A 20653-nucleotide genomic window follows, 5' to 3' on the forward strand; every position below is an offset into this window, starting at 1 on the left:
TAGTCGTAATTAAACAATCGAATCAATTATCAATAAATTTTTTATGCAAATTAACTGTATCACAATTATTCTATATATCTTTACCGGTATCTATTGATGCTATTTGCTACCAGAGGGTTGTACCACTAAGAGAAGCTACTGTATTGACTATAATTAATAAGTAAAATACATAGGCATCCAGAATCTTCTGTTTTCTAACAAAAGACTACAAAAAGGGAATGCAAAAAGACAGAGAAGAACAATTCCACTAAGCCGCCCAACCACTAGTGATCAATGGTAGTATTAATTATTGAACAATTCCAAATTGTCATTGAAATAAGGCCGAACAAACATTCTATTTTAAATGTTGGCTTCATTATTTATCGATCTGGAAAAAGAAATACTGGCATTATTAATTAATAGTCAATGAATAAAAACGTGAGCACATGTAATACCCATGTACAATCATCGGAGTTTATGAGCCACGAATATGAGGAGTCTCATTCATATATCTCTCTGTCGGCTGTCATAGTGGAAAAAAAAAATGCCCGTTAACCATATTATTGCCACCATTGTTATCATCATCAATTAATTTTACCCTCCTTTTGTTAATTTGACTAAATGGAAAACGACGTCTCAGGTCTCACATGTGTGTGTCTTTTCTTTTCTTTGTTTTTTTAATGCAAGTGGATCGTTGAGTATGATAATAATATTTGCTTAGGATGCTTATCCATCCAATTTTTATTTTTTTTTAAGTTCCTCGTTTATTGTACATCAATTAATTAATTACTATTGAGCTCATGACTAAGAAAATAAACATGAACACAAATCATAGGATTTTTAAAATACTGAAAAGAGTATACTAAGGGGTTAGATAGGTCCTCGATTATTAATCAAGCGTTATCCAACCACTCTTGTGGGTCCATGGTCGGTGCATGACAACCAAGAATGGCTGTACATTCACAATCAAATCCATTATATTTATGTAGTTTCTTGTTATATAAACCTAAGCAAAGGTTTATGAGGCAGCACTAATTTATATAGCAAGCTAGCTAGGTTGAAAATAGTTTGGTTTTGTAGTAAGTGAGGTGAGGTGCCAAAATGGTGAAGATAACTCTTGGTACTTTCGATGACTCTTTTGGTGTTGCCTCTCTTAAGGCTTATTTGGCAGAGTTCCATGCAACTCTGATTTTCGTGTTCGCTGGTGTTGGTTCAGCCATCGCTTACAGTAAGTGCTTAACCCTGATTAGTTAACTAAATATTTGGATTATAAAGAAATTAATTTAAGTCGGTTAAGTGTTACTTATAGTTAAATGTTAATGTTAATCAGTATTCTTAAGACATCAATAAAAAATTAAAAAGATAATTTCTTTAATTGATATACATAAAATTATCTTTTTTTTTTATATTTTCCTATAACTTTTATTATAGATATTTTTTTTAATTTCTTAATCAATAGGTGTTAGTTAGCAAGACTCTTAACTATATATTAACCACATCAAAACATATAGATTCATGCACTATCTGTTGGTCTGCACCCAAAAAAAAAAAAAACGAACTAGTTGCTTACTATGAAGTAAATGTAGGCATATGCTTGCTTTAATCCATTTATGGTATGTATGGACATTCTAAGCATGAGAATTTCGGGAACTAATTAAGTTGGTTTACATGAGTCAACAGAAATGGACCGATAACTGATAGCACGTGAAGTTGCATATAAGAAAAATCCTTAGGTACTCTTTGAATTTTAAAACAATTGCAAGTATCACTATAAATTTTTACTTTAGCTAAAGTCTCAAACCAACAATTTCTATTAACAATGTAATTGATGGAATTAACTTTCTCTCTAAAGTGAAAAAATTTGTAAAATGAAAAAATATGATTGCATCTATCATTAATTTGAATTGAAGTACTTCTTAATCTTAACTAACTTTATATAAATTTACTTTCTCACTCTCGATTGTTTGGATAAACATCTTTATTAAAGTCTTACTAAATAAGAAATATTTATTTTAAAAGCACTTATGTTTAAGTTGATTTGATAACTAAAAGGAAAATAATATTACTCTGTTTATATATAAGCTATAAATTGTTTTCATAAACCATCACCAACTTATTAAAATGAGCTAAAAACAACTTATGGACATAGTTAAATTATTTTCGTAACTTCTCTCAAACACATATATAAATGGTTTATATATCATAAGATAAATCCAAATAAATTGTATATGAACTCCCAAACTGGGCGAAATATACTTTTTTTTAAAGTCAAATCAATAATTGATAATAAGATCATATATAATGTGTTTTTTTTTTTTAAAATAAAGATATATGAGACAAAAATTAGTTGTATGAAAGTGAAGTAACCTGACTATTCTATTTATATTAGAAGATAATTTTATTTCAACATCTCCGTTGAATAGTCAGGTTATTCTCTATCTCACTACTATAAAATAACTGACAGAGTTGGTGAAAGTACCCATAAAAGAACGAGTGATAATATTTTTTCATAGTTATCTATCTCACTACTGTAAAATTGATATCCTTTCATATCTATTAAAAAGAAATTGTATTGTTTTATATAAAAAAAATTGTATTGTAATATTGGCACAAGCTTACATGGAATAATGGAGTGGTTGGTTGTGTTGTTGTTTTATATAGACGAGCTTACAAAAGATGCAGCCTTGGATCCAACGGGGCTGGTGGCAGTAGCTGTGGCCCATGCATTTGCACTGTTTGTAGGTGTCTCCGTCGCAGCCAACATCTCGGGTGGCCATTTGAACCCAGCTGTTACTTTTGGATTGGCCATTGGAGGCAACATCACCCTCATTACTGGTTTCTTATACTGGATTGCCCAGTTGTTGGGTTCCATTGTGGCATGCCTCCTCCTCAATTTCATCACCGCCAAGGTATTTTTTTTCAAATATGTTGTTACCAGAAAAATGACTATGCAGTGTAATAAAATTTTAAAAATAATGTATGGTAAGTTTTAATTTTCATAATAATCATACAAACCAGTATCATTAAATTTGTACGTTATTACACGCTAACAAATAAATAAAATCTGATGTGATATTGTTTTGGATATTGGCAGAGCATTCCAAGCCACGCACCGGCAACTGGTGTGAACGATTTTCAAGCTGTAGTGTTTGAGATTGTAATCACATTTGGGTTGGTTTACACTGTGTATGCAACTGCAGCAGACCCAAAGAAGGGGTCATTGGGTATCATTGCACCCATTGCTATTGGGTTCGTTGTGGGTGCCAACATCTTAGCAGCAGGCCCATTCAGTGGCGGTTCAATGAACCCAGCTCGCTCATTCGGCCCAGCTGTGGTCAGTGGAGACTTCGCTGCTAACTGGATCTATTGGGTTGGCCCATTGATTGGAGGAGGTTTGGCTGGCTTGATTTATGGAGACGTCTTCATTGGTTCATATGCGGCTGTCCCAGCCTCTGAAACCTACCCTTGAGCTTCAACTTGAAAAATATGACTTCTTGTTCTATTCACTTGTGTGTCCTGTCCCTTCAAGTTTCATCTTTGTTCCCCGTTTGATGTCTCGAGCTTCATGGCTTTTTGCATTTTTAACTGTACCTTTATCTATTATTCACCGCTTGTAATAATTATGTAAATTATAATTCGAACTTGATGCATGGATTGTTGGAAGGTCCCCTTGTTTTTCGGTTTTCGTCCTACCAATAATGACATCGAGCTAGTGGTTTTTACGGATCAGTTATGCAGTTCATTTTTTAACTGTAATGAATCTCAGCCACTATTTAACAGAATAATATAATTAAAGAATGTATGTTAAAAGATGAAACTGTACTAAAAAAAAAATGAAACTGCATCTCGTGCAGTTATTTTCCTAACTGCCTTGCTTGGTATATCGCATCACATGAAGTGCTCACATCGCATCAGTTTGCAATTGCACTTAGTATGTACTAGTTACAACATTTGATCTATCTAAAATTTTCAAAATTCAATTTTAGTTCCTTTATAAAATTGTCCATTTTTCATCCCTCTAAATGCATCACTGTTGTTCTTCCTCAAGATACTTTAGATAGTACTTGATAAAAAGTTAAAAAATGTTTCAGATAGTGCTTGGGACTGAAAATAAACATTTCAAAGGAACTAAAAACATACAATATTTTGAAAAGGCTGAATTCAAACTTTAAAGATTTTAAAGGACCAAAAAGATATTTTATCCTAACATTTTTTTTAAAAAAATCTTTCGCTATTAATCCAAGTCCATGGACTGCAATTAAGTTGCATGTCAAAGTTAGGAAAGAAAGACTGAAATCCACATTTAAGTATGATTTAATATCATTCTAAAATAAAATAACTCATCATAAGAACATTAAGCTACAAAATGTAATTTTCCCAATTGTCAGAAAACTGACAGCTTGGCCAAGAAGACGTAGAGCAAACAATGAAGGAAACTTAAAGGAGTAATGAAATTAAAAGCTAAGAAGAGATCTCTTTCGGGGCACAAGAAAGTAGAATATCAGCAAACCAGAAATCTACATCAGCAATTTCCGACAAAATCTTCTGCTATCCACAAAAAATTTCAAGCTCCCCAACCACCTACAAAGCATGATTCAGATCAGGATAATCATACTACACGTTCCTCAGCGGAATGAAGTACTATTGCAACCTATAAATGACAATCACATGAATGAGCAATTTTACACCCAGTCACCCAGTTAATAATATTATTAAGAAGGCACTTTCCTTAAAATTTCTCAAACAGGAAACTAATGCAATATCAGTGAAGCAATTATATTTTCAGCTATAACGAGAATGCCGACTTTCTAAATTGCTGACAAATCGTCTCTAGCAGCTACATACTAAAGAGGGACTCTTGTGTGCATACATCATGAATAGATGTTTCCAAGTTAATTTACTCAACCGGATGAGGGTATGACCCATGAAACAAACAAGAGGGACAACAACAACAACAACAACAACGCCTTATCCCACTAGGTGGGGTCGGCTACATGGATCAACTTCCGTCATAAGAGGGACAATATAGAAAAAATATTTAAACCTCAAATCAAGCCAAAAAAAAATTTAACAACACTAAGGTTCAGTAACTCATCCATGTCTACATATATAACAAATAAAAATTTATCAAATAAAAATAAATTACATTCGTGTTTAGATAACCAAAAAATTAAGTAGGAATTGTGAACTAGGTTAAGAAGAAAAGTTTCCAGAAACTCACCCAGTAGCTACAGAGTTACAAAGATAGCAGTTGGCTTTCCAGGAGATGGAGGATTTTGATTTAGTAAAGAAGCTAGTGGTCCAGCTCTAGCCAAGGAATCAGCATCTGCTGCAGATAAAATTTCCACATCTTCTAGACCTATCTGTCTCTTGATCAATTCCAAGTTTTCCTTAAGAACCTCAATTTCACCAAATGGCAATCTCAAATCCAGGGCTTGAGCCCCAAGTGCAATTGCTTCCTCTTTCTTAAACCTCAAGAAAGGCATACAACGTTTTTGGACTTGTTTAAAATTAGAAGATTGACCTACAGAACTCTGTTGTAAAGCCTGCAATATCTCAGACTCTGGAGCAAAAGTTCGAGTATCTCTGCTAAATTTTTTCTGAAGAATACTCAGGCACTCGGCTTCCCAACTATCAAACTGTTCATTTACATATATCAAGCCTGTCACCTTGCTATCTGTCAGTGATGCAGCTGGAGGACCTTTCTTATTACCTTTCTTTGAGCCTGAAAGTTGCTTCTGAAGCAACTTCCTCATCAAAACAATTGAGTCCTGCAAATATTTATTGGCACTCTTCAGTGTGAGATCAGGAGCATCAGCTGTCGGCCAGCCTGCATTTACCACAAAACCATCCTTCTTCAAAAGCTCTCTCCAAATAAATTCTGCATAATGTGGGCAGATGGGTGCTATAAGACGTGTCTGCACATCCATAAAACGCCACACCAAGTCACGATTGCAACCTCCAGCCCCACATGAGAATCTATACTCATCCCTAGCAGCCTGAAGATCATAAAAGCCAGTCTTGAGAGCTTCTCGAAACATGTAGTTGGTGTAATTTTGCTCAGTTGTCTGGACAGCAATGTTAATCTCATTGGCAAACACGCGATCTGCATATGTAGATGGTGGGCCAGTTCTCATGGAAGATTCTGCTGCCAGATTATCTTCATACCATGCAATCTCTTTGGTGAGCCGGAGAATTGCAGCATTTGCAGTCTCAAAGACAAAATTTGCATCATCAACACCATCACCAGCATCAGCCAAAGAGAACCGAGTAGCATCAGCTGAAAACTCCTCAATTGCCTGACGCAACGTCCTGAAATTTCCAGTGGACTTGGACATTTTCTCAGAATTGAGCATAATGTGTCCGTTGCATCTAAACCCGCGAGGCCAGTGATGCTTGGCCATAATTGCAGTATGGTTGTAAATGCAGAAGGTAAGATGATTCTGGATGAGATCCTTACCAGAAACTCGAAGATCAAAGGGATACCAATATTCAAACTCCTGCTTCATTCTTTCTAAAAGGGATGATGATATATCGGTTGACTTCGGATATGGTCCACCACAGAAAATATAATCCCAGACATCATCAGTCAGTTGATGAGGTTTGATGGCAGACTCGCCGGATCCATACATGTCACCACTCTGCAAATGGTGTGCAACAGTGTAATACGCCATGTAAATGGTGGAATCCGATAAAGACTCAACTAGGAACTGTTCATCCCACGGTATGCGAGTCCCAAGACCAAATGATCGTGAGCAAGCCCACTGGTTCAACCAGCTTAAAGTGTGCTCAAATCCATGTCGTGTCTCATCAGAATACAGGTTCATGTTAGAAAGGCACTCGTCAGCTAGCTTCTTCCATTCTGATTCTCCATATGTAATGTACCACTGATCTGTGAGGGCTACCACACACTCATCGCCAGATCTTGACATCACCCGTTTCTCTGGTTCACTGTAGATAATAGCCTGGCCTGAAAGTGTGGAACCAAAAAATTTAGTAATAGTGGCAAGATGATTAAGGTCAATACAGGCACACAAAAAGTGTAAAAAATTTACAATTAGATATAAAAAAAATAAAAAATACAATAAAATAATGAGTTTAACTTTGATTCATTATTATTTCAAATTATTTCTACTATCATCTAATTACATGTTAATATATAGGGGAAATTGCTATAGCGATATAACCTCCTTTGAGGTCTTTCAAAATGCCAGTCACACTTACCTCCCTCATTTTATTCTGTAACTTAAACATACTACCCCTTTCATAACATCATTTAAATTACACATTAAAACTCATACTTCCTGAAAATTTCATGAGGCTATTATGCCATTTTGAGAGAAAAACAGGCTGTGCATGGGGGGGAGCCATAAATCTGTGAAACTTCATATTATTTTATTATCATGTTATATTACACACTTGGCAACAATACCACAATCTTATGATTTTCCAAAATCTATAAGGTGGATATTCAAGTTAAAAAAAATGAAAAAAATTAGTAAGGAAAAAATATTATCTGATTTTGAGGCAAACACCATTCCAAAGACATGCATTTCATTAGTCTCAGCAATGATTTCTAGATGATACAATGTTTGTAAATAATGTTTCAATACATGTTTTTCCAATACAGAACAAAGTAAAATATTTTTTCAACACCATCCAAATTTAATTATACTTTCAAATTTCATATACTACAAATTTAAGATATAAATCTATTAGTCATAAAACTCACTGTATTCAGTACTCTAAAAAAATGTAAAATACAACTCACTGTATTCAGCAAGTCAAAAGAATCTAGAGGACTGGATTGTATCATTTAGGAAAATCTCAGGGGATGCTAGTGCAATTTCCTCTAATATATAATACAGAAAGAGTTTAACCTCTTAACATTGTTGTATTAAACAGGAAAGAAGCAAGAGCCAATCTTTATAAATTTTGAGATATACAAGAACAATAATATTGCACATAATATTTTAAAAAGAAATAGAGAGAGTGAATGCTGACCTGTTTCTAAAAGCTTGTTCCTAATCAAGGGCTTAGCTTCCTGAACTCTTCTCCCAGCAAATTCCCCAACAATCATCGTCCCTTCAGTGAAACCCTTCAAGTACGTTTGCTTTTTGGCTTCTACAAGTTTTTCCTTATCATTCTGGCTTACGATTTTCATCTGCAAGCAAACTGTCTCGGCACATTTATTCCCAAACTGGGGAACCTCAATGATGGGCACAATCTCAAAAGGCAGCACCCACTCATCCTTAACCCCATACTTCTCCCTGAGCGCGGGTTTTGCCTTCAAATCATGCAATGCCATGTAGTCATCAGGAGCATCACTGGGCACACTGGTGACAACCCCAGTACCCTTATCCATCAGAATAGACAACATGGGTAGAGCATAAATGACCTCGTTGAATGAAAGTGGAGACTTCAATGGAAGACCAATCAAGTCACGGCCAGTGAGCTCAAGCAAGCAAGAGGGTTTCTCCGGAACCCGCGAGTGGTTCTGGTAGGCAAGGTTAAGCGCAGCTCGGTGAGCAAGAACAAACACCTCACTGTCATTGATTTCAAAAGCCCCATACTTCCCATCCGGCAACACCCAAGCATTGGTTTGACCATACATTGTCTCAGGTCTCAAAGTTGCAGCAGCAAGAAACACCTTCTTTCCCTCCAATGCCTTAAATTTTTCGGGAAAAGGAGCAACCAACTCCATCTTGATGATAGTGTATTCTTGAGGCTGAACTCCCTCACCACTAGCTCTATCATGATCAGCACAAGGTTGACCATCCAATGGAGAAAAAACAGTATACCTCACATCCTTCACAACCTTCCCCATGGACTTCAACTTCCTCATCTGCCACCTCACAAACGAATCAAAATAAGGGTTCATATCGGTTGTAACGAAAGACCTTCTCCAATCACAACCTAATCCAAAAGCCTTAAGGTCCTCAACAGCCAGAGGTGGAAAATACGAAAGCCACTTATAAGGATCCTGAAATTTGGATATCTCAGCATCGGAAATCCCTACACTACGCATAATCTCCCACTGGTAAACCTGCCCCGTTGACTTGGAAGCAGCCTTTGACTTTTTACCTTTGAATTTATCAGGAGGAGCACCGTCGCCAGAAGGTGGTTCTTCTTGTTCTTGCTGCTGCTGCTGTTGTTGTTGTTGTTGTTCTTCGACTTCGGAGGGGAAGACGGGCGGGTCGCCGAATCGCTGGATCTCGCGGGTGAGTTTGTCGGCGGAGGCCTTGATGGGCATGCCGGTGCAGTGGAAGGCGAAGGGGAGGAGGACGTTGGCGCCGCAGAGGCGGTGGTAGGCGGCGGCGAACTCGAGTTTGGAGAGGGAGAAGGCGTGGCCGAGGTGGAGGTAGCCGTTCATGTAAGGGAAAGGGAAGTTACCGAAGAATTTCTCGCCAGGCGAAGAAGGGGGCTTCTCGCCCGGTTCGGCTCTGAAGACATCTTTCTCTTCCCACCATTTCTGGACCTTCGATTCGATCTCGCGGAGACGATCACGCCGCGCGAAGCTCTTGTTGCCGCCCTCGCTCGCCATGTCCGAGTGGTGGCGGAAGCTGCAGTGTAATTAACACCGGTTTCAGATTGGAAAACCAATAAAAATGGAAAGAATCGCCTTTAATAGTAGAGGAACATGAATGGGTGATACCTGTGTCTGTGTGCTAATGAAGTTTGAAAACGGAGAAGAGACTGCGCGAGGCGAGACTGCGTGCGACAAAGCAACATGCAGAGGAAGAAACCAGGCGCGGGATAGAGATGAAGAGCAAGGGTTTTGCTTGCGTCCTCCCTTTTGGGTCGGGTTCATCAGCCCATTTCTTTGGGCTTACAGGCTTGTTTGGTTTCTATTCTTGGAAGTTGCTAGCTTATTCTCCTACCCCAACAAATTTTTTTAATATATATTTAATACATATATAATTCTTCATAATAAATTTTATAACAATTAATATATTTATATATATATATATATATTTATTAAATCTATATGTAAAATTATATTTAAAAATTATTATTAGATCAAAATTAATTATTACAAAATTTATTATGAAAAATTATATATGTATTAAATATACATTAAAAATTTTAGTAGTATATATATTGACGTTAATTATTTTTTAATATAATTGATTTATTATTTCAATTAGTTAGAATACTTAAGGAAGGTGAAAAAGAAAAATACATAATAGAAATACATTTCCCTTGTATAAATATTAAATACAACAACGTATTTCTATTTTATTAATTTTTTACCAAAGAAATATAATTAATTGTGGATATAAGTTATCTTTTTTAAACTAATCAAATTTATTGTGACATAAATTATATTTTGTACCTTCAAAAAAAATATTTTGTAAATTCAGATTAATTAATTAATATATTATTAATCCTTCTTTAATGATAGTCAGTATCATGTACATTATTTTTTTTATTGAAATTCAATTAATTTTAATCGAATTTACCATTTATAAAACCAATTGTTATATAAATTATCTTTATTAATAGTAATCATATTAATTTGCATCATATTGATTTGATTGATTTTAATTAAAAAATTAACTTGTACTATCGACATTAATTCAAATTTTAATTTCATTAAAAAATAATTTATTTATATTACTACTAAAAACAGTAACGTGTCACCATTAATTTGGTTGGTTTTTTAAAAAAAGTAACTAATACCTATAATTAATTACAATTTTTTCCATTAAAAAGGTGTTTTGGGATGGTAAAAAATTAAAAGCATATGGGATGAGAATAACAATTCCCTCTACTGTTTGCGTATAATATATGAGAGTACTAAGGATATGTGCATTCCCTCTACTTAGTATTTCGGTATTTCCTCTTTAATTAAGATAAGATTGTAATCCTTTTTGAGTTTTTGTTTAAATTTCTTACTGATTAAAAATAAATAAAAAATGTTTGACACGATATTTGAATTAGCTTCTAGGTTTTATTTTGTTGAGAGCTTCTACCCTAAAGAAGTTCAAGTCGACACACACAAGGAATAGAAAATAAATAAATAAACTGGGGTGTGTATATATACTCCCATTGTTTTAGACCGCACATGTATAGCTTTAGGTAAATAAGATTTCAATTGTTTTAGACCAATATATAGCCCCTATTGAAGTCCTTCTCCTTAGTTTCAGACCACGTATATCTTTTCCCATATTCTTTGATACAAAAACATGAGGAGTGTGAAGACAAGGAGAAATCCACCAAACCAAATAGATTAGCCAAATGAAAATGGGCATCGTCCGAAGACTGTGTTCTAGTTGGAATAACGTTGTCGGATTGGGCAACAGGAACAGTTACAGTTCCTTTAATAAATCTGTTGATCCCACAAACCCATCATGTTCCAGTTCCTTCCTCACGCATGGAATCCACGTGTTTCAATGCCCCGTAGGCCACATGTTTCTAATATTTCTACGTTATTTTTTATACTATTATATCCCCATACAATGCCAATTGAATTGGTTTTATCTTACGATAGGATGCGGTTGGAATTGTAACCAAGCTATCGGATCGCATTGCCTCTCGGGGTGGCAACATTCTCTCTGCTGATGTTTTTGTTCCTCAAAATAAATGAGTCTTCTACTCTAGAAAGTACTCTAAATATACTATTTTATATATGCATCTAGTGCATTATTGTACACACAATCCAATTTATTTATCTTGTTCAACATTTGCAGTGTTTTTGTTTTTGATCATGTTACGTGGCCTCGAATGCAAATGGAGGAGGATTTCCTAAGGATCTCTATTCAATGCCATGAGATCTGTTATAAGGGTGCCAGCTCTGGATCCTAAATATAAGATTGCTGTTCTCGCAGCAAAGCAGGTATACAATACATTAATTAATGTTCTTCTCTTGTTCTCTTTTTATATATATTTTATGTAATGTAATGTTTGAGTTTAAGTAAAGGTTTCTTTATGTCGTTGCAGGACCACTGTCTGATTGATTTGTTACATGGATGGCAGGATCGAAGACTCTCAGTAGATATTATCACTAGTGTAATTAGGTGGAATTTCTGAAACTATGTTGCTAAACTAACTTGTGTCTCTTTATATTTTTATTGATTTTTAATCTATTTCAATGTTTAGCAATTATTGGCTTATGCGATATATTTAACAGTAACCATTATCAAAGTCCAGAAAACGAGGTGATTCGTTTTCTTGAAATGCACGGTGTTCCTTATCATTACTTGAAAACAACAGCAGAGAATAAACGGGAAGAGGAGATCTTGGAGCTGGTTCAGAATACTGATTTTTTAGTACTTGCGAGGTATATGCGGGTATATAACTTGATGGCATTGTGTTTATTACTGTTCCAATATGTAACAGATTGTGGTAATTGGTTTTAACTCTTGAAGTTAGGAGGCTTTTTCTCAGAGCTCTTCTCTGCTCCTATAAGTTGGGAAAATATGAGTCTTACCTGTGATTATCTTCTATAGTATATGTTATGTTACTGTTTGATTGTATTGGTGCTGAGTATTATATTGAATAGGAACATCAGTTGTTTATGTTTCCTTGTCCTTGTTATTGATTTATTTGTGCAGATACTATCCAGCTTCTTTTTAAGGAGTTACGGGGAGGATATAATTAACATCCACCATGGCCTGTTACCATCATTTAGCAGTAGCAATCCATCTAAACAGGTGGCCTTTTATTGCTGATTCTATGTGCTCGTCATGCTTCCATCCTAATCGCGTTAAGTGTTTAATATGATTTGGTTTTCTTGGCAGGCCGTTGATGCGGGTGTGAAATTAATTGGCGCAACAAGTCACTTTGTAACTGAGAGACTTGCTGCTGGACCTATTATTGAACAAATGGTGAACATAAATGTTAACTACTTCTTTATCTTCTGCCTACATTTTAATCTATTATTTGCTTCCTCTATTGAATATTCAATGATTATGCTGAAGGTTGATCTCATTTGTTTACAAGGTGTTTTATTTACCTTTTAAGATCTGTTTGCCAAGTCTGTCTTAGCATAGATACAGTCGATCATGGTTAATTTAGTTTGATCATCATGTGACTAGAGTTAGTTTAGTTAGTTATAAGTTAGTTACTCTTGTAACCGACTATATAACCAGCTGTAATAACTAACTCTTGCAAGCTAATTCTCATTCTATGCTAATCAGTTTTTCCTCCATTTTCTTTTCTCTTTAGCTTCCTCTGCAAGTTTTCTTTTCATCCATGGCAGACATGGATTCTGTGAGTCTGCCTTCTGAATTCTGATACATGCCATTACCTAGAAATTACGACAGCCAATATGATGGAATGAGCAAATTATTTTCCGCCACTGGTGTGACATATGATGTGTGCCAGTTGAGTTTGATTCATGCACATTATGAGTCTCCTTTTGCAATTTTTTTTCTGTTGTGCGTTAACATTTTTCATGATCTTATTAGGTTGTGTTGTACTAGCTAAATCTCATGCAAATTTTAACTTATGCTCTTTGGGGATAAATTTCCTTACAGATGTTCATAGAATTTGGTGTTTTCTTATCCTAAAAATAGAAGACATTCACATTTACTATGCGTTAAGATTCTTAGGTATGCATTGACAACATAAATAAATACTGATGTACATGAATCTGTATACCATTAACTTTTTTGGCCTAAGTCACTGGCAAGATTTTACTTTAGTAAAATCTACCTATATCATTAGAGGCAGTAAAATAAACATTCATAAATTATGCCTTAGGTTTGACTTGGCCTCTTATTTTTTTATTTTTTTTTAAGTGACCTGGTTGAATCTGAATTGCAGGTTGAAAGAGTTTCCCATAGAGATAAGTTGCAGAGCTTTGTGCAGAAATCAGAGAACCTTGAGAAACAATGCCTCACAAGCGTTATCAGATCTTATTGTGAGCTTCGAGTGTTGCCAATTGAAGAAAAGAACACTGTCGTATTCTGAGGACAACCAACAACCAAATGGGGCATATCTCTATAAGTGCATATGATTATTTACTTTAAAAGCCCACATTATGGTTATGTTTGGATTAACTTATCAATAATTACATATAAGAAAATAAGAAGTTAAAATAAATTAACCTTTTCTCATGAGTTAAAATTAAATACGTTCCAGTTCCAGCTTAACCATTGGTTACACTCGGTCGTGGTTAATTTTTATAAAGATATTATTTTTTTCTTGTTTATTAGGTTTTCTTTTCTTTTGCTGAGATTTTTTTTAGTACAGAAACATGAAAGGAAAACTACAATACAGACAAGTGACTTGAATTCCATTTAATCGTGAAAGGATTGTCAACAAATCTGTGAAACTAATTCCGCAACTTCCGAAGTTCGTGACTCCGATTATTGGTCGTTGTGATGTACATCCGAACATGTTATCATTATCATTAAATAAAAAGAAGGTTTTAAAATAATAATAATAATAGAAATAGATAGACACTACTATTAGTATAGATTATTTTTTTGTTTTAAGTATAAAAACAATAAAAAAAAGTTTTTATATGATTTTTAAGGTGTTACGTAGTATTATAAAAAATAATAAATTTAAGGAAATTTAAACAATTTTCTTAAACTCTCTGAAATAAGAAATAAATGCTCTCTAAAATAAGAAATGAATGCAGAAGACACTGCTCCATAGGTTCCTCTCTCCCGATCGAAGCTATTTGGGAAGGGATTTGAGTAATGGTGATATGGAATTATATTTCTTTACTTTAATTTGCAACTTGTATTTTCTATTAACTGAATAGTTCTTGAGCTGTCACTTACTCATCTAATAAAATCTTTGACTTATAAAGAAAAAAGAAGAAAAAAACTCAATAGAGGCTACTCTTCCCTTTGGCACTTAATATGTGGTACTGGAAAACATTTGTCATTCTAGACATAATAAATCTGTATTTACATAAACTATGACCATATAATAATGATGATTGATTGATTTTACTTTCAGAGTTATACGGTGTGGTTTTGGACATAGTTTCTATTTTATCTTTTTAAAAAAATTATAATAAAAAAAGCTATTCTACTTGAATAGTTTTTATATCTTAAACGGGTTTTAACACTTATCAATTTGTATTACTATTAACAAGCATGGTCACAAGCAACCCCTGCGGTGAACAGTAATGTTTCTTTGCTTATAATGTAGAGGGTAGCATTTGTTTGACAAAATTTTTTATGTTTCACTCTTCTAAATCCTATAGGCATATACAATCCAAACAAATCATGTACTAGTACTAATACTTAAAAATTCTAGAGAATGCTCTGTTGCTTCAACAGAGTTAACCCTACGAAGCAAAAACTCTACTCCATCAACCCATTTTTGCTTGTGGAGTTTGTTCTGGCACTTAAATTCTAGAAGACCTTGTGCAGTTTTGAGGCCAAAATAAAGCTCTTCTGATGCTTCCCTTTCTTTTCTATATGGCCATGCATTATCTTTATCACAGACTCCATACACCACACCTGTTACAACATATGTTACCCGGAATTAGAGAATGACTATCAACAATTTAGAGCCAAGAGAAAAGTACGGAATAGAAGCTACTATAATAAAAATTCTTCCACTATCAACTAATTAAATAGCATCTTTTTTTATGGAAATTAAATAACATCTCAACTAGCACTTTTAAGGTAATTATCAAAATAATCAATAATTTTTCATAATTGAACAAATAATTAGATGATATTCCATCACATTGTTCTTATAATTGAAATAGATAACTGCAAAAGGATAGGTGCATGGGTTGCTAAGAGTTTTTAACGTTTAAAACGCCTACATTTGTTCTTTTTGGAGAAGGCTCCTCCAACGTGCTTGCTTTTGATCTTAACTTTAACCTGAAAAATAAAATAAATGAGATTGTTATCTAAAAGAAAGAACTCGCGACCCCATGAAAAAATACTACTGCCAGTCTACTAGTTTGTATTGTAGGTCAGGTTTTAATATGGCACCTGACATTTCTTGATATAAACATGGACATGTCTCCATCGTAAAGCACCTGAAGAAAAAAAAGTATTAATGACAACCAACTAAGTAATACACTGAATTACTCCTTAAAATTAGTATTAATTGACTATTCGAGGGATGGAAATCCTGTCACTCTGTCAGTTATCTGGAATGATCGTCTCTTGGTATTAAAAGCTAAGTTAACCAATGCTCATAATTTAAGAGACAAATTTAAAATACAGTCAAATCCAATGTTATGAACTAATGATATTAATTGAACTAAGCATGATGATCTTAAAAATCTACCTTTTTCTGTGAGCTGCAACAAATCCCCCAGGCACGGAGGATAACGTTCCAACACCTGACCGTCAAACGCACGAAGCCACTGCGTTTCCGCTATCACTTTATCATACGGACTTATTGACGCATTCTTCTTTGCTTCTTTTGGCATTCTCGCTGTCAAGGCTGCTTCTCCTCGCAAAGCTGGTATAATATTATAATATAGCAATGAATCATCAATATTCAATACATTAATTGTTCCATATTCCACAGCACACATATCTTTCAAATTCACAAACATTTTTTAAGCAAGAGAGAGTCATTACTATTTGATTGAGCAAAGTACCTGTTGCAGCCGCAGCGGTGAGAGTCATTAGATCCCCTGGCGTTTGAATATCAACCGCAGACCTGACGGTGGAAGCCACGCGCTCGCGATCCGCGCCAGCTACCTCCGCCATTTCAACGCAATAAGAGGCCAAGAGTTGCGTGGCCGAAGCGAGAGCAACGTCCAATTTAGAACGAGAGCCACCGCGAGGGTCCTCTGTTGCCGCCACAGCAGCCACCGCAGAGGCTAACCCCGCAATGGACAGCGCAGAATGTACACGCGCGTTTTCCACGCGCGCCCGGTCTTTCTTCTTAACGGAGACGTTCGTATTGCCGTACTGCTTCTGATGTAACCATTTCCCAATCGCACCCATCCTTCTACAATTTCCAGATACTATCATCTTCCCTCCCTGCAAAACACAACTTGTACAAATTATGCATCAAACATAACATTATCATTCATATAGGAAATAATTTTACTCGAGTCAGGTCAAATATCTATGGATGTAAATTAGTGGAACCATACTCATTACTTCATCTTAAAATCATTAGTCATGATTATAAATTACGGTTGTGGTGAGCCAAAATATCTTGACATCATGCCAATTGCGATCGTGATACAATTGCAAAAAAATTCCGGCTCACAATTTAAAACCATATCGATTACCACCGCAATTTAAAATCACGCCACTAGTGAAACTAAAACAAACCTTATATGAGTTGATTCCCGCATTCAATCATATATTGTTATAAAAGTTTATTTGGCTAATTAAAAAAGAAAATGTGAGACACAATAATACAGTGGTATCTTTGAATTTAAATTTGATTGGTGTTTTGTTGATAGTGTGTACTTACTGCTAATTGAGGTGCGGAAATAGGTTCTGGCAATGTGTCTGAGGTCTTATTATCGAGGAAAGTTTGTTTTTGTTTCTCTGAGAGAGCCTTTGAGATTTCGGAGGCAGAGAGACTCCATGACCTAGATAAGAACTCCATAGGTTCACGGGGTGTCGGTGGCTCAGCCAACGGTGGAAAAGATTTGAATTGCTCACTTTCCTGCACATCCTCTGAACCTAACTCCTGCCAAGACCCGTTTTTCCAAGGTGGAAAAAAACCACCTTCCATTTTTTGATTTTGATAATCTAAAACAATAAATGAGGCAATTAACTCGATTACAACCTCAACAGCGTACGTCAAAACTAGATAGATAATTTGATAAACCATTTTCTATTTTCTAGTCCCAAGAGAGAGAGAAGAAAGTAAGAAATTAACCTGTTTTGCCACTAGCTTGAGTCTCAAATATAAACGAGAAAGGACTTGGAAGCGATGAAGCAAAAAATAGATTATAATCGAAGTGTTGTGCTCTGAACCATGCCACCACAAATTCAGGTTGAAGTTAATTGAACAATTTCCAATATTTACTAAGCTCGAAAAAACACGTTTGCTGTAAATATTAAGAAAACAGAATCCTGGAGAAGCGGGTATTGGTAGGTGCACACTGCACAGCTAGCACTGTTGTCGATAACAGAAATATTATTGATAATTTAGGAAAAAGTACGGAGATAGAGGTAGTAGTAGTAATGGTGAAGAAAAATAGAATACATATAGATGTGTCATTTTACAACGTGGATTTAAATCATTTAATATAATTGACGCGCTAGCTACGTGTACGTACTTTAGGTTGTTAGAGATTGGAATATAAATGAGTGTTGTGAAAGACTAGCAGTAGTAGTGGCTAGTCAATGACGGTGCAGGTCGGTGATGCCTATCTCACTTGCTATCTTTGGCTACCAAGTGATCACTGTATTTGAGAATTTAAGATTAAGTTGCAATAATAAGGGAGGGGCAAAAATCACAACGCAATCTTCTTTAATTTCTTGTACGTCTTTATTATAATGGTACTAATTAATGCGCCAAAAAAAAAAGTCTAGTTTCAGCTTTCTACATTACAACACATGTTTTGTTTGGCATATGCATTGGTTAGGACTTAGGAGGCCATGCAAAACGAGCGTAGTATGACCCAACAATTTCATTTTCAAAGGAATGACCATATGTTTGAAGTTTTGAACTATTGATATGCGATAGGGATAACACTACTCCAATCAAATGGAGTTTTGGAAGTACTGATAAGGTTCGAATGCAAAAATAAGTGTGTCTCCAGAGTGTACGATCCAATACTAACAACATTTATACGTTTGCACACCAGTCCAATTTTGTGATAATTTGAATGAAAATAACAGCAATTTTTTTTAAGCACAATAGCAACACTTGGTTTTTGCTTCGACCTGTAGCTATCATTCAACTGGGTAATACTATTTAAAACCTAGGACTCCACACACGGATCTAATTAACGTGCGCAGAAACAAAAGAGACCACATAGAAGAAGTGTATTTGTATTTTGCAGGTCTCGAGAAAAGCACAGTTCAACTATATGATTATACTATCCAATATCCACGTGATGTCTATGTGTTATGTATAAACTTGGATTTCTGCGACAATCAAATGCTGTGTGCTAATTAGTCAGCCTCCCAATTGTAATATTAATATCATGAGTTGAAAAATCATTACTTAATTTCGAGTTACGCCAGTGTCGTATCGTATTATGAGTCAGAGAAATAAAGAGATGCTTAAATAATAGTTATATATATATATATATATATATATATATATATATATATATATATATATATATATATATATATATAAAATATTTTTTTTATAAACCCGTGTATCTTTGGTAGAGTCAAATCATTTCACATTTGTAAGTCATATTTTGGACAATAAAGCTCTTCTCTGCCCGAGTATTTAATAATGCATAGTACTTGAATTTGAGATTAATGGTAAAATTAATAATTTTACGTTAATTGATTAACATAGTAATAAATAATAGTTAATTATATATAATATACAACATTAATTGTGTGAAATATTTTTAACTCTTCCTTTGATGTAATTTAAAGTCTCAAGAAGTGTATGCAAATAATACTATATTGTTTAAACCTTGTTTAATAAGATAACCTATCAATATAAATATGGATTTTAGAGTTTAGATTTATAGTTCTTACATATTTTAAAAAAATAAGAACTATGTTAAATATATATGTCTCCTGTTTATACCAGTATATATGAATGAAAGGTTATATAAACTTGAATTTAATTTGTATACTATTTATATAAATATTTGTATATTTTTAATTAATTAAAAATATCCTTTCTGCATGTAATTTTTTTAAAAAATATCTTAAATATAAGTTTGAAAATAATTGTTATAAAAATTTATCAATTTTATTATACACAACTAAAGAGAAAAATATTATACAGTGTAAAAATTTTACATTATTATTTAGTTACAATTCATTATGTATAATAAATTTATTGATTTTTATGAAAATTATTTTAAAAATTATATTAATTAACGGTAAATTATTATTAGACGATAATATAAGAGTATTTTATAGCACAATCTTTAAACTCTTAATTAAATTCCAAAAACTTTTACTTTTATCTTAACATGAGAATGGGAGAATAGTCTGGTTTAGCGAGAATTAGCTCAAGTGTCTTTTACTTATTTTCAGTTCCTGAATTATTACTCGGAATAGGCAAGTTGATTGGTTATCTTTCATGATCCTGATATTTCATGTTCACCTGATTATTTTTTAAATTCCTACAATAAAGCATACTATTTTATTTTTATTTGGTAACTGTGAAGGAATCTTAGTAAATGTTACCTAAAATTTTGTATTAATTTTTTAGTGTATAGTATTATCCTCCATCGATCTTATCCAAACATTACTTGTACCGTACCGTAATACTAAATATCAATATTCTCAGGTAAGGTAAAGAGTTTCTTCAAACATTTTTTTTTTCCTGAAATAAGGTATTACTTCAAATTAGGCGTCTTTTCATTTTTTTTCCTTTAATAAAGCAAAGGGTGACTTTGAAGGAAGTGTTTTGGTGGCAACAGCAGGCACTCGCTTTCAATGGGCCATTGTGAAAGGTAGTGATCACAAGGTGGTGTTGAAGCATTGGTAGAACAAGAATGTGTCATGTTATTAGAGAGGCACACAAATACATAATTCACGTGACAATGTCTTAAAGCACAACTGGATGCACGACTTACATCTTCAACCCAAATATCTGAAAATTACATCTCTCCTACTACATA

At 34.3% G+C, this 20653-nt stretch overlaps 4 protein-coding genes across 5 annotated transcripts; 2 read left to right on the top strand and 2 right to left on the bottom strand.

The window, feature by feature from the left end:
• The first annotated feature begins 987 nt into the window (after positions 1 to 987).
• Positions 988 to 3708, top strand: LOC100527333 (aquaporin TIP2-2). The gene is made up of 3 exons (NM_001251409.3): positions 988 to 1207; positions 2641 to 2888; positions 3074 to 3708. The coding sequence occupies exons 1-3, from the start codon at positions 1081 to 1083 to the stop codon at positions 3446 to 3448; spliced, it is 750 nt and encodes a 249-aa protein (NP_001238338.2). The 5' UTR covers positions 988 to 1080; the 3' UTR covers positions 3449 to 3708.
• Positions 3709 to 4281: 573 nt separating this feature from the next.
• LOC100777060 (leucine--tRNA ligase, cytoplasmic) lies at positions 4282 to 9795 on the bottom strand. Of its 2 annotated transcripts, none has more exons than XM_003538859.5 (4): positions 9635 to 9795; positions 7984 to 9542; positions 5201 to 6949; positions 4282 to 4560 (listed from the first exon to the last, which is right to left on the bottom strand). In XM_003538859.5, exons 1-3 carry the CDS (start codon positions 9709 to 9711, stop codon positions 5208 to 5210), a joined length of 3378 nt encoding a protein of 1125 aa, XP_003538907.2. In that variant the 5' UTR covers positions 9712 to 9795; the 3' UTR covers positions 4282 to 4560; positions 5201 to 5207. The 2 variants fall into 2 exon arrangements, with proteins under 2 accessions (XP_003538907.2, XP_006590571.1); XM_006590508.4 differs by having other exon boundaries at positions 4282 to 4630.
• Positions 9796 to 11215: 1420 nt separating this feature from the next.
• LOC100780793 (formyltetrahydrofolate deformylase 2, mitochondrial) lies at positions 11216 to 14037 on the top strand. Its single transcript, XM_014763800.3, is given in 9 exon segments — positions 11216 to 11382; positions 11474 to 11586; positions 11673 to 11738; positions 11740 to 11818; positions 11923 to 11999; positions 12113 to 12272; positions 12537 to 12635; positions 12723 to 12809; positions 13750 to 14037. Coding segments are annotated over 9 exon segments (990 nt in total). The 5' UTR covers positions 11216 to 11220; the 3' UTR covers positions 13897 to 14037.
• Positions 14038 to 15001: 964 nt separating this feature from the next.
• On the bottom strand, positions 15002 to 18098 carry LOC100814851 (VAN3-binding protein). The gene is made up of 7 exons (XM_003538696.5): positions 17761 to 18098; positions 17347 to 17630; positions 16514 to 16901; positions 16195 to 16371; positions 15894 to 15940; positions 15722 to 15779; positions 15002 to 15407 (listed from the first exon to the last, which is right to left on the bottom strand). Exons 2-7 carry the CDS (start codon positions 17611 to 17613, stop codon positions 15169 to 15171), a joined length of 1176 nt encoding a protein of 391 aa, XP_003538744.1. The 5' UTR covers positions 17614 to 17630; positions 17761 to 18098; the 3' UTR covers positions 15002 to 15168.
• Positions 18099 to 20653: the final 2555 nt, after the last annotated feature.

This window comes from Glycine max, chromosome 11 (genome assembly GCF_000004515.6).
Source record: "Glycine max cultivar Williams 82 chromosome 11, Glycine_max_v4.0, whole genome shotgun sequence".
NCBI classification, from domain to species: Eukaryota; Viridiplantae; Streptophyta; class Magnoliopsida; order Fabales; family Fabaceae; genus Glycine; species Glycine max.

Bases quoted from the DNA above. Each gene is read 5' to 3' on its own strand.
- LOC100777060 (XM_003538859.5), bottom strand. From the start codon at position 9,711: ATGTTGCTTTGTCGCACGCAGTCTCGCCTCGCGCAGTCTCTTCTCCGT. The intron at 9,543-9,634 runs GTATCACCCATT...ATTACACTGCAG, and splicing joins TCATTAGCACACAGACACAG to CTTCCGCCACCACTCGGACA. The intron at 6,950-7,983 runs GTCAGCATTCAC...CCACACTTTCAG, and splicing joins GAACAAGCTTTTAGAAACAG to GCCAGGCTATTATCTACAGT.
- LOC100527333 (NM_001251409.3), top strand. From the start codon at position 1,081: ATGGTGAAGATAACTCTTGGTACTTTCGATGACTCTTTTGGTGTTGCC. The intron at 1,208-2,640 runs GTAAGTGCTTAA...TGTTTTATATAG, and splicing joins TGGTTCAGCCATCGCTTACA to ACGAGCTTACAAAAGATGCA. The intron at 2,889-3,073 runs GTATTTTTTTTC...GGATATTGGCAG, and splicing joins TCAATTTCATCACCGCCAAG to AGCATTCCAAGCCACGCACC.
- LOC100814851 (XM_003538696.5), bottom strand. From the start codon at position 17,613: ATGGAAGGTGGTTTTTTTCCACCTTGGAAAAACGGGTCTTGGCAGGAG. The intron at 16,372-16,513 runs GTACTTTGCTCA...ATATTATACCAG, and splicing joins CACCGCTGCGGCTGCAACAG to CTTTGCGAGGAGAAGCAGCC. The intron at 15,408-15,721 runs GTAGGCGTTTTA...ATGTTGTAACAG, and splicing joins CTTCTCCAAAAAGAACAAAT to GTGTGGTGTATGGAGTCTGT.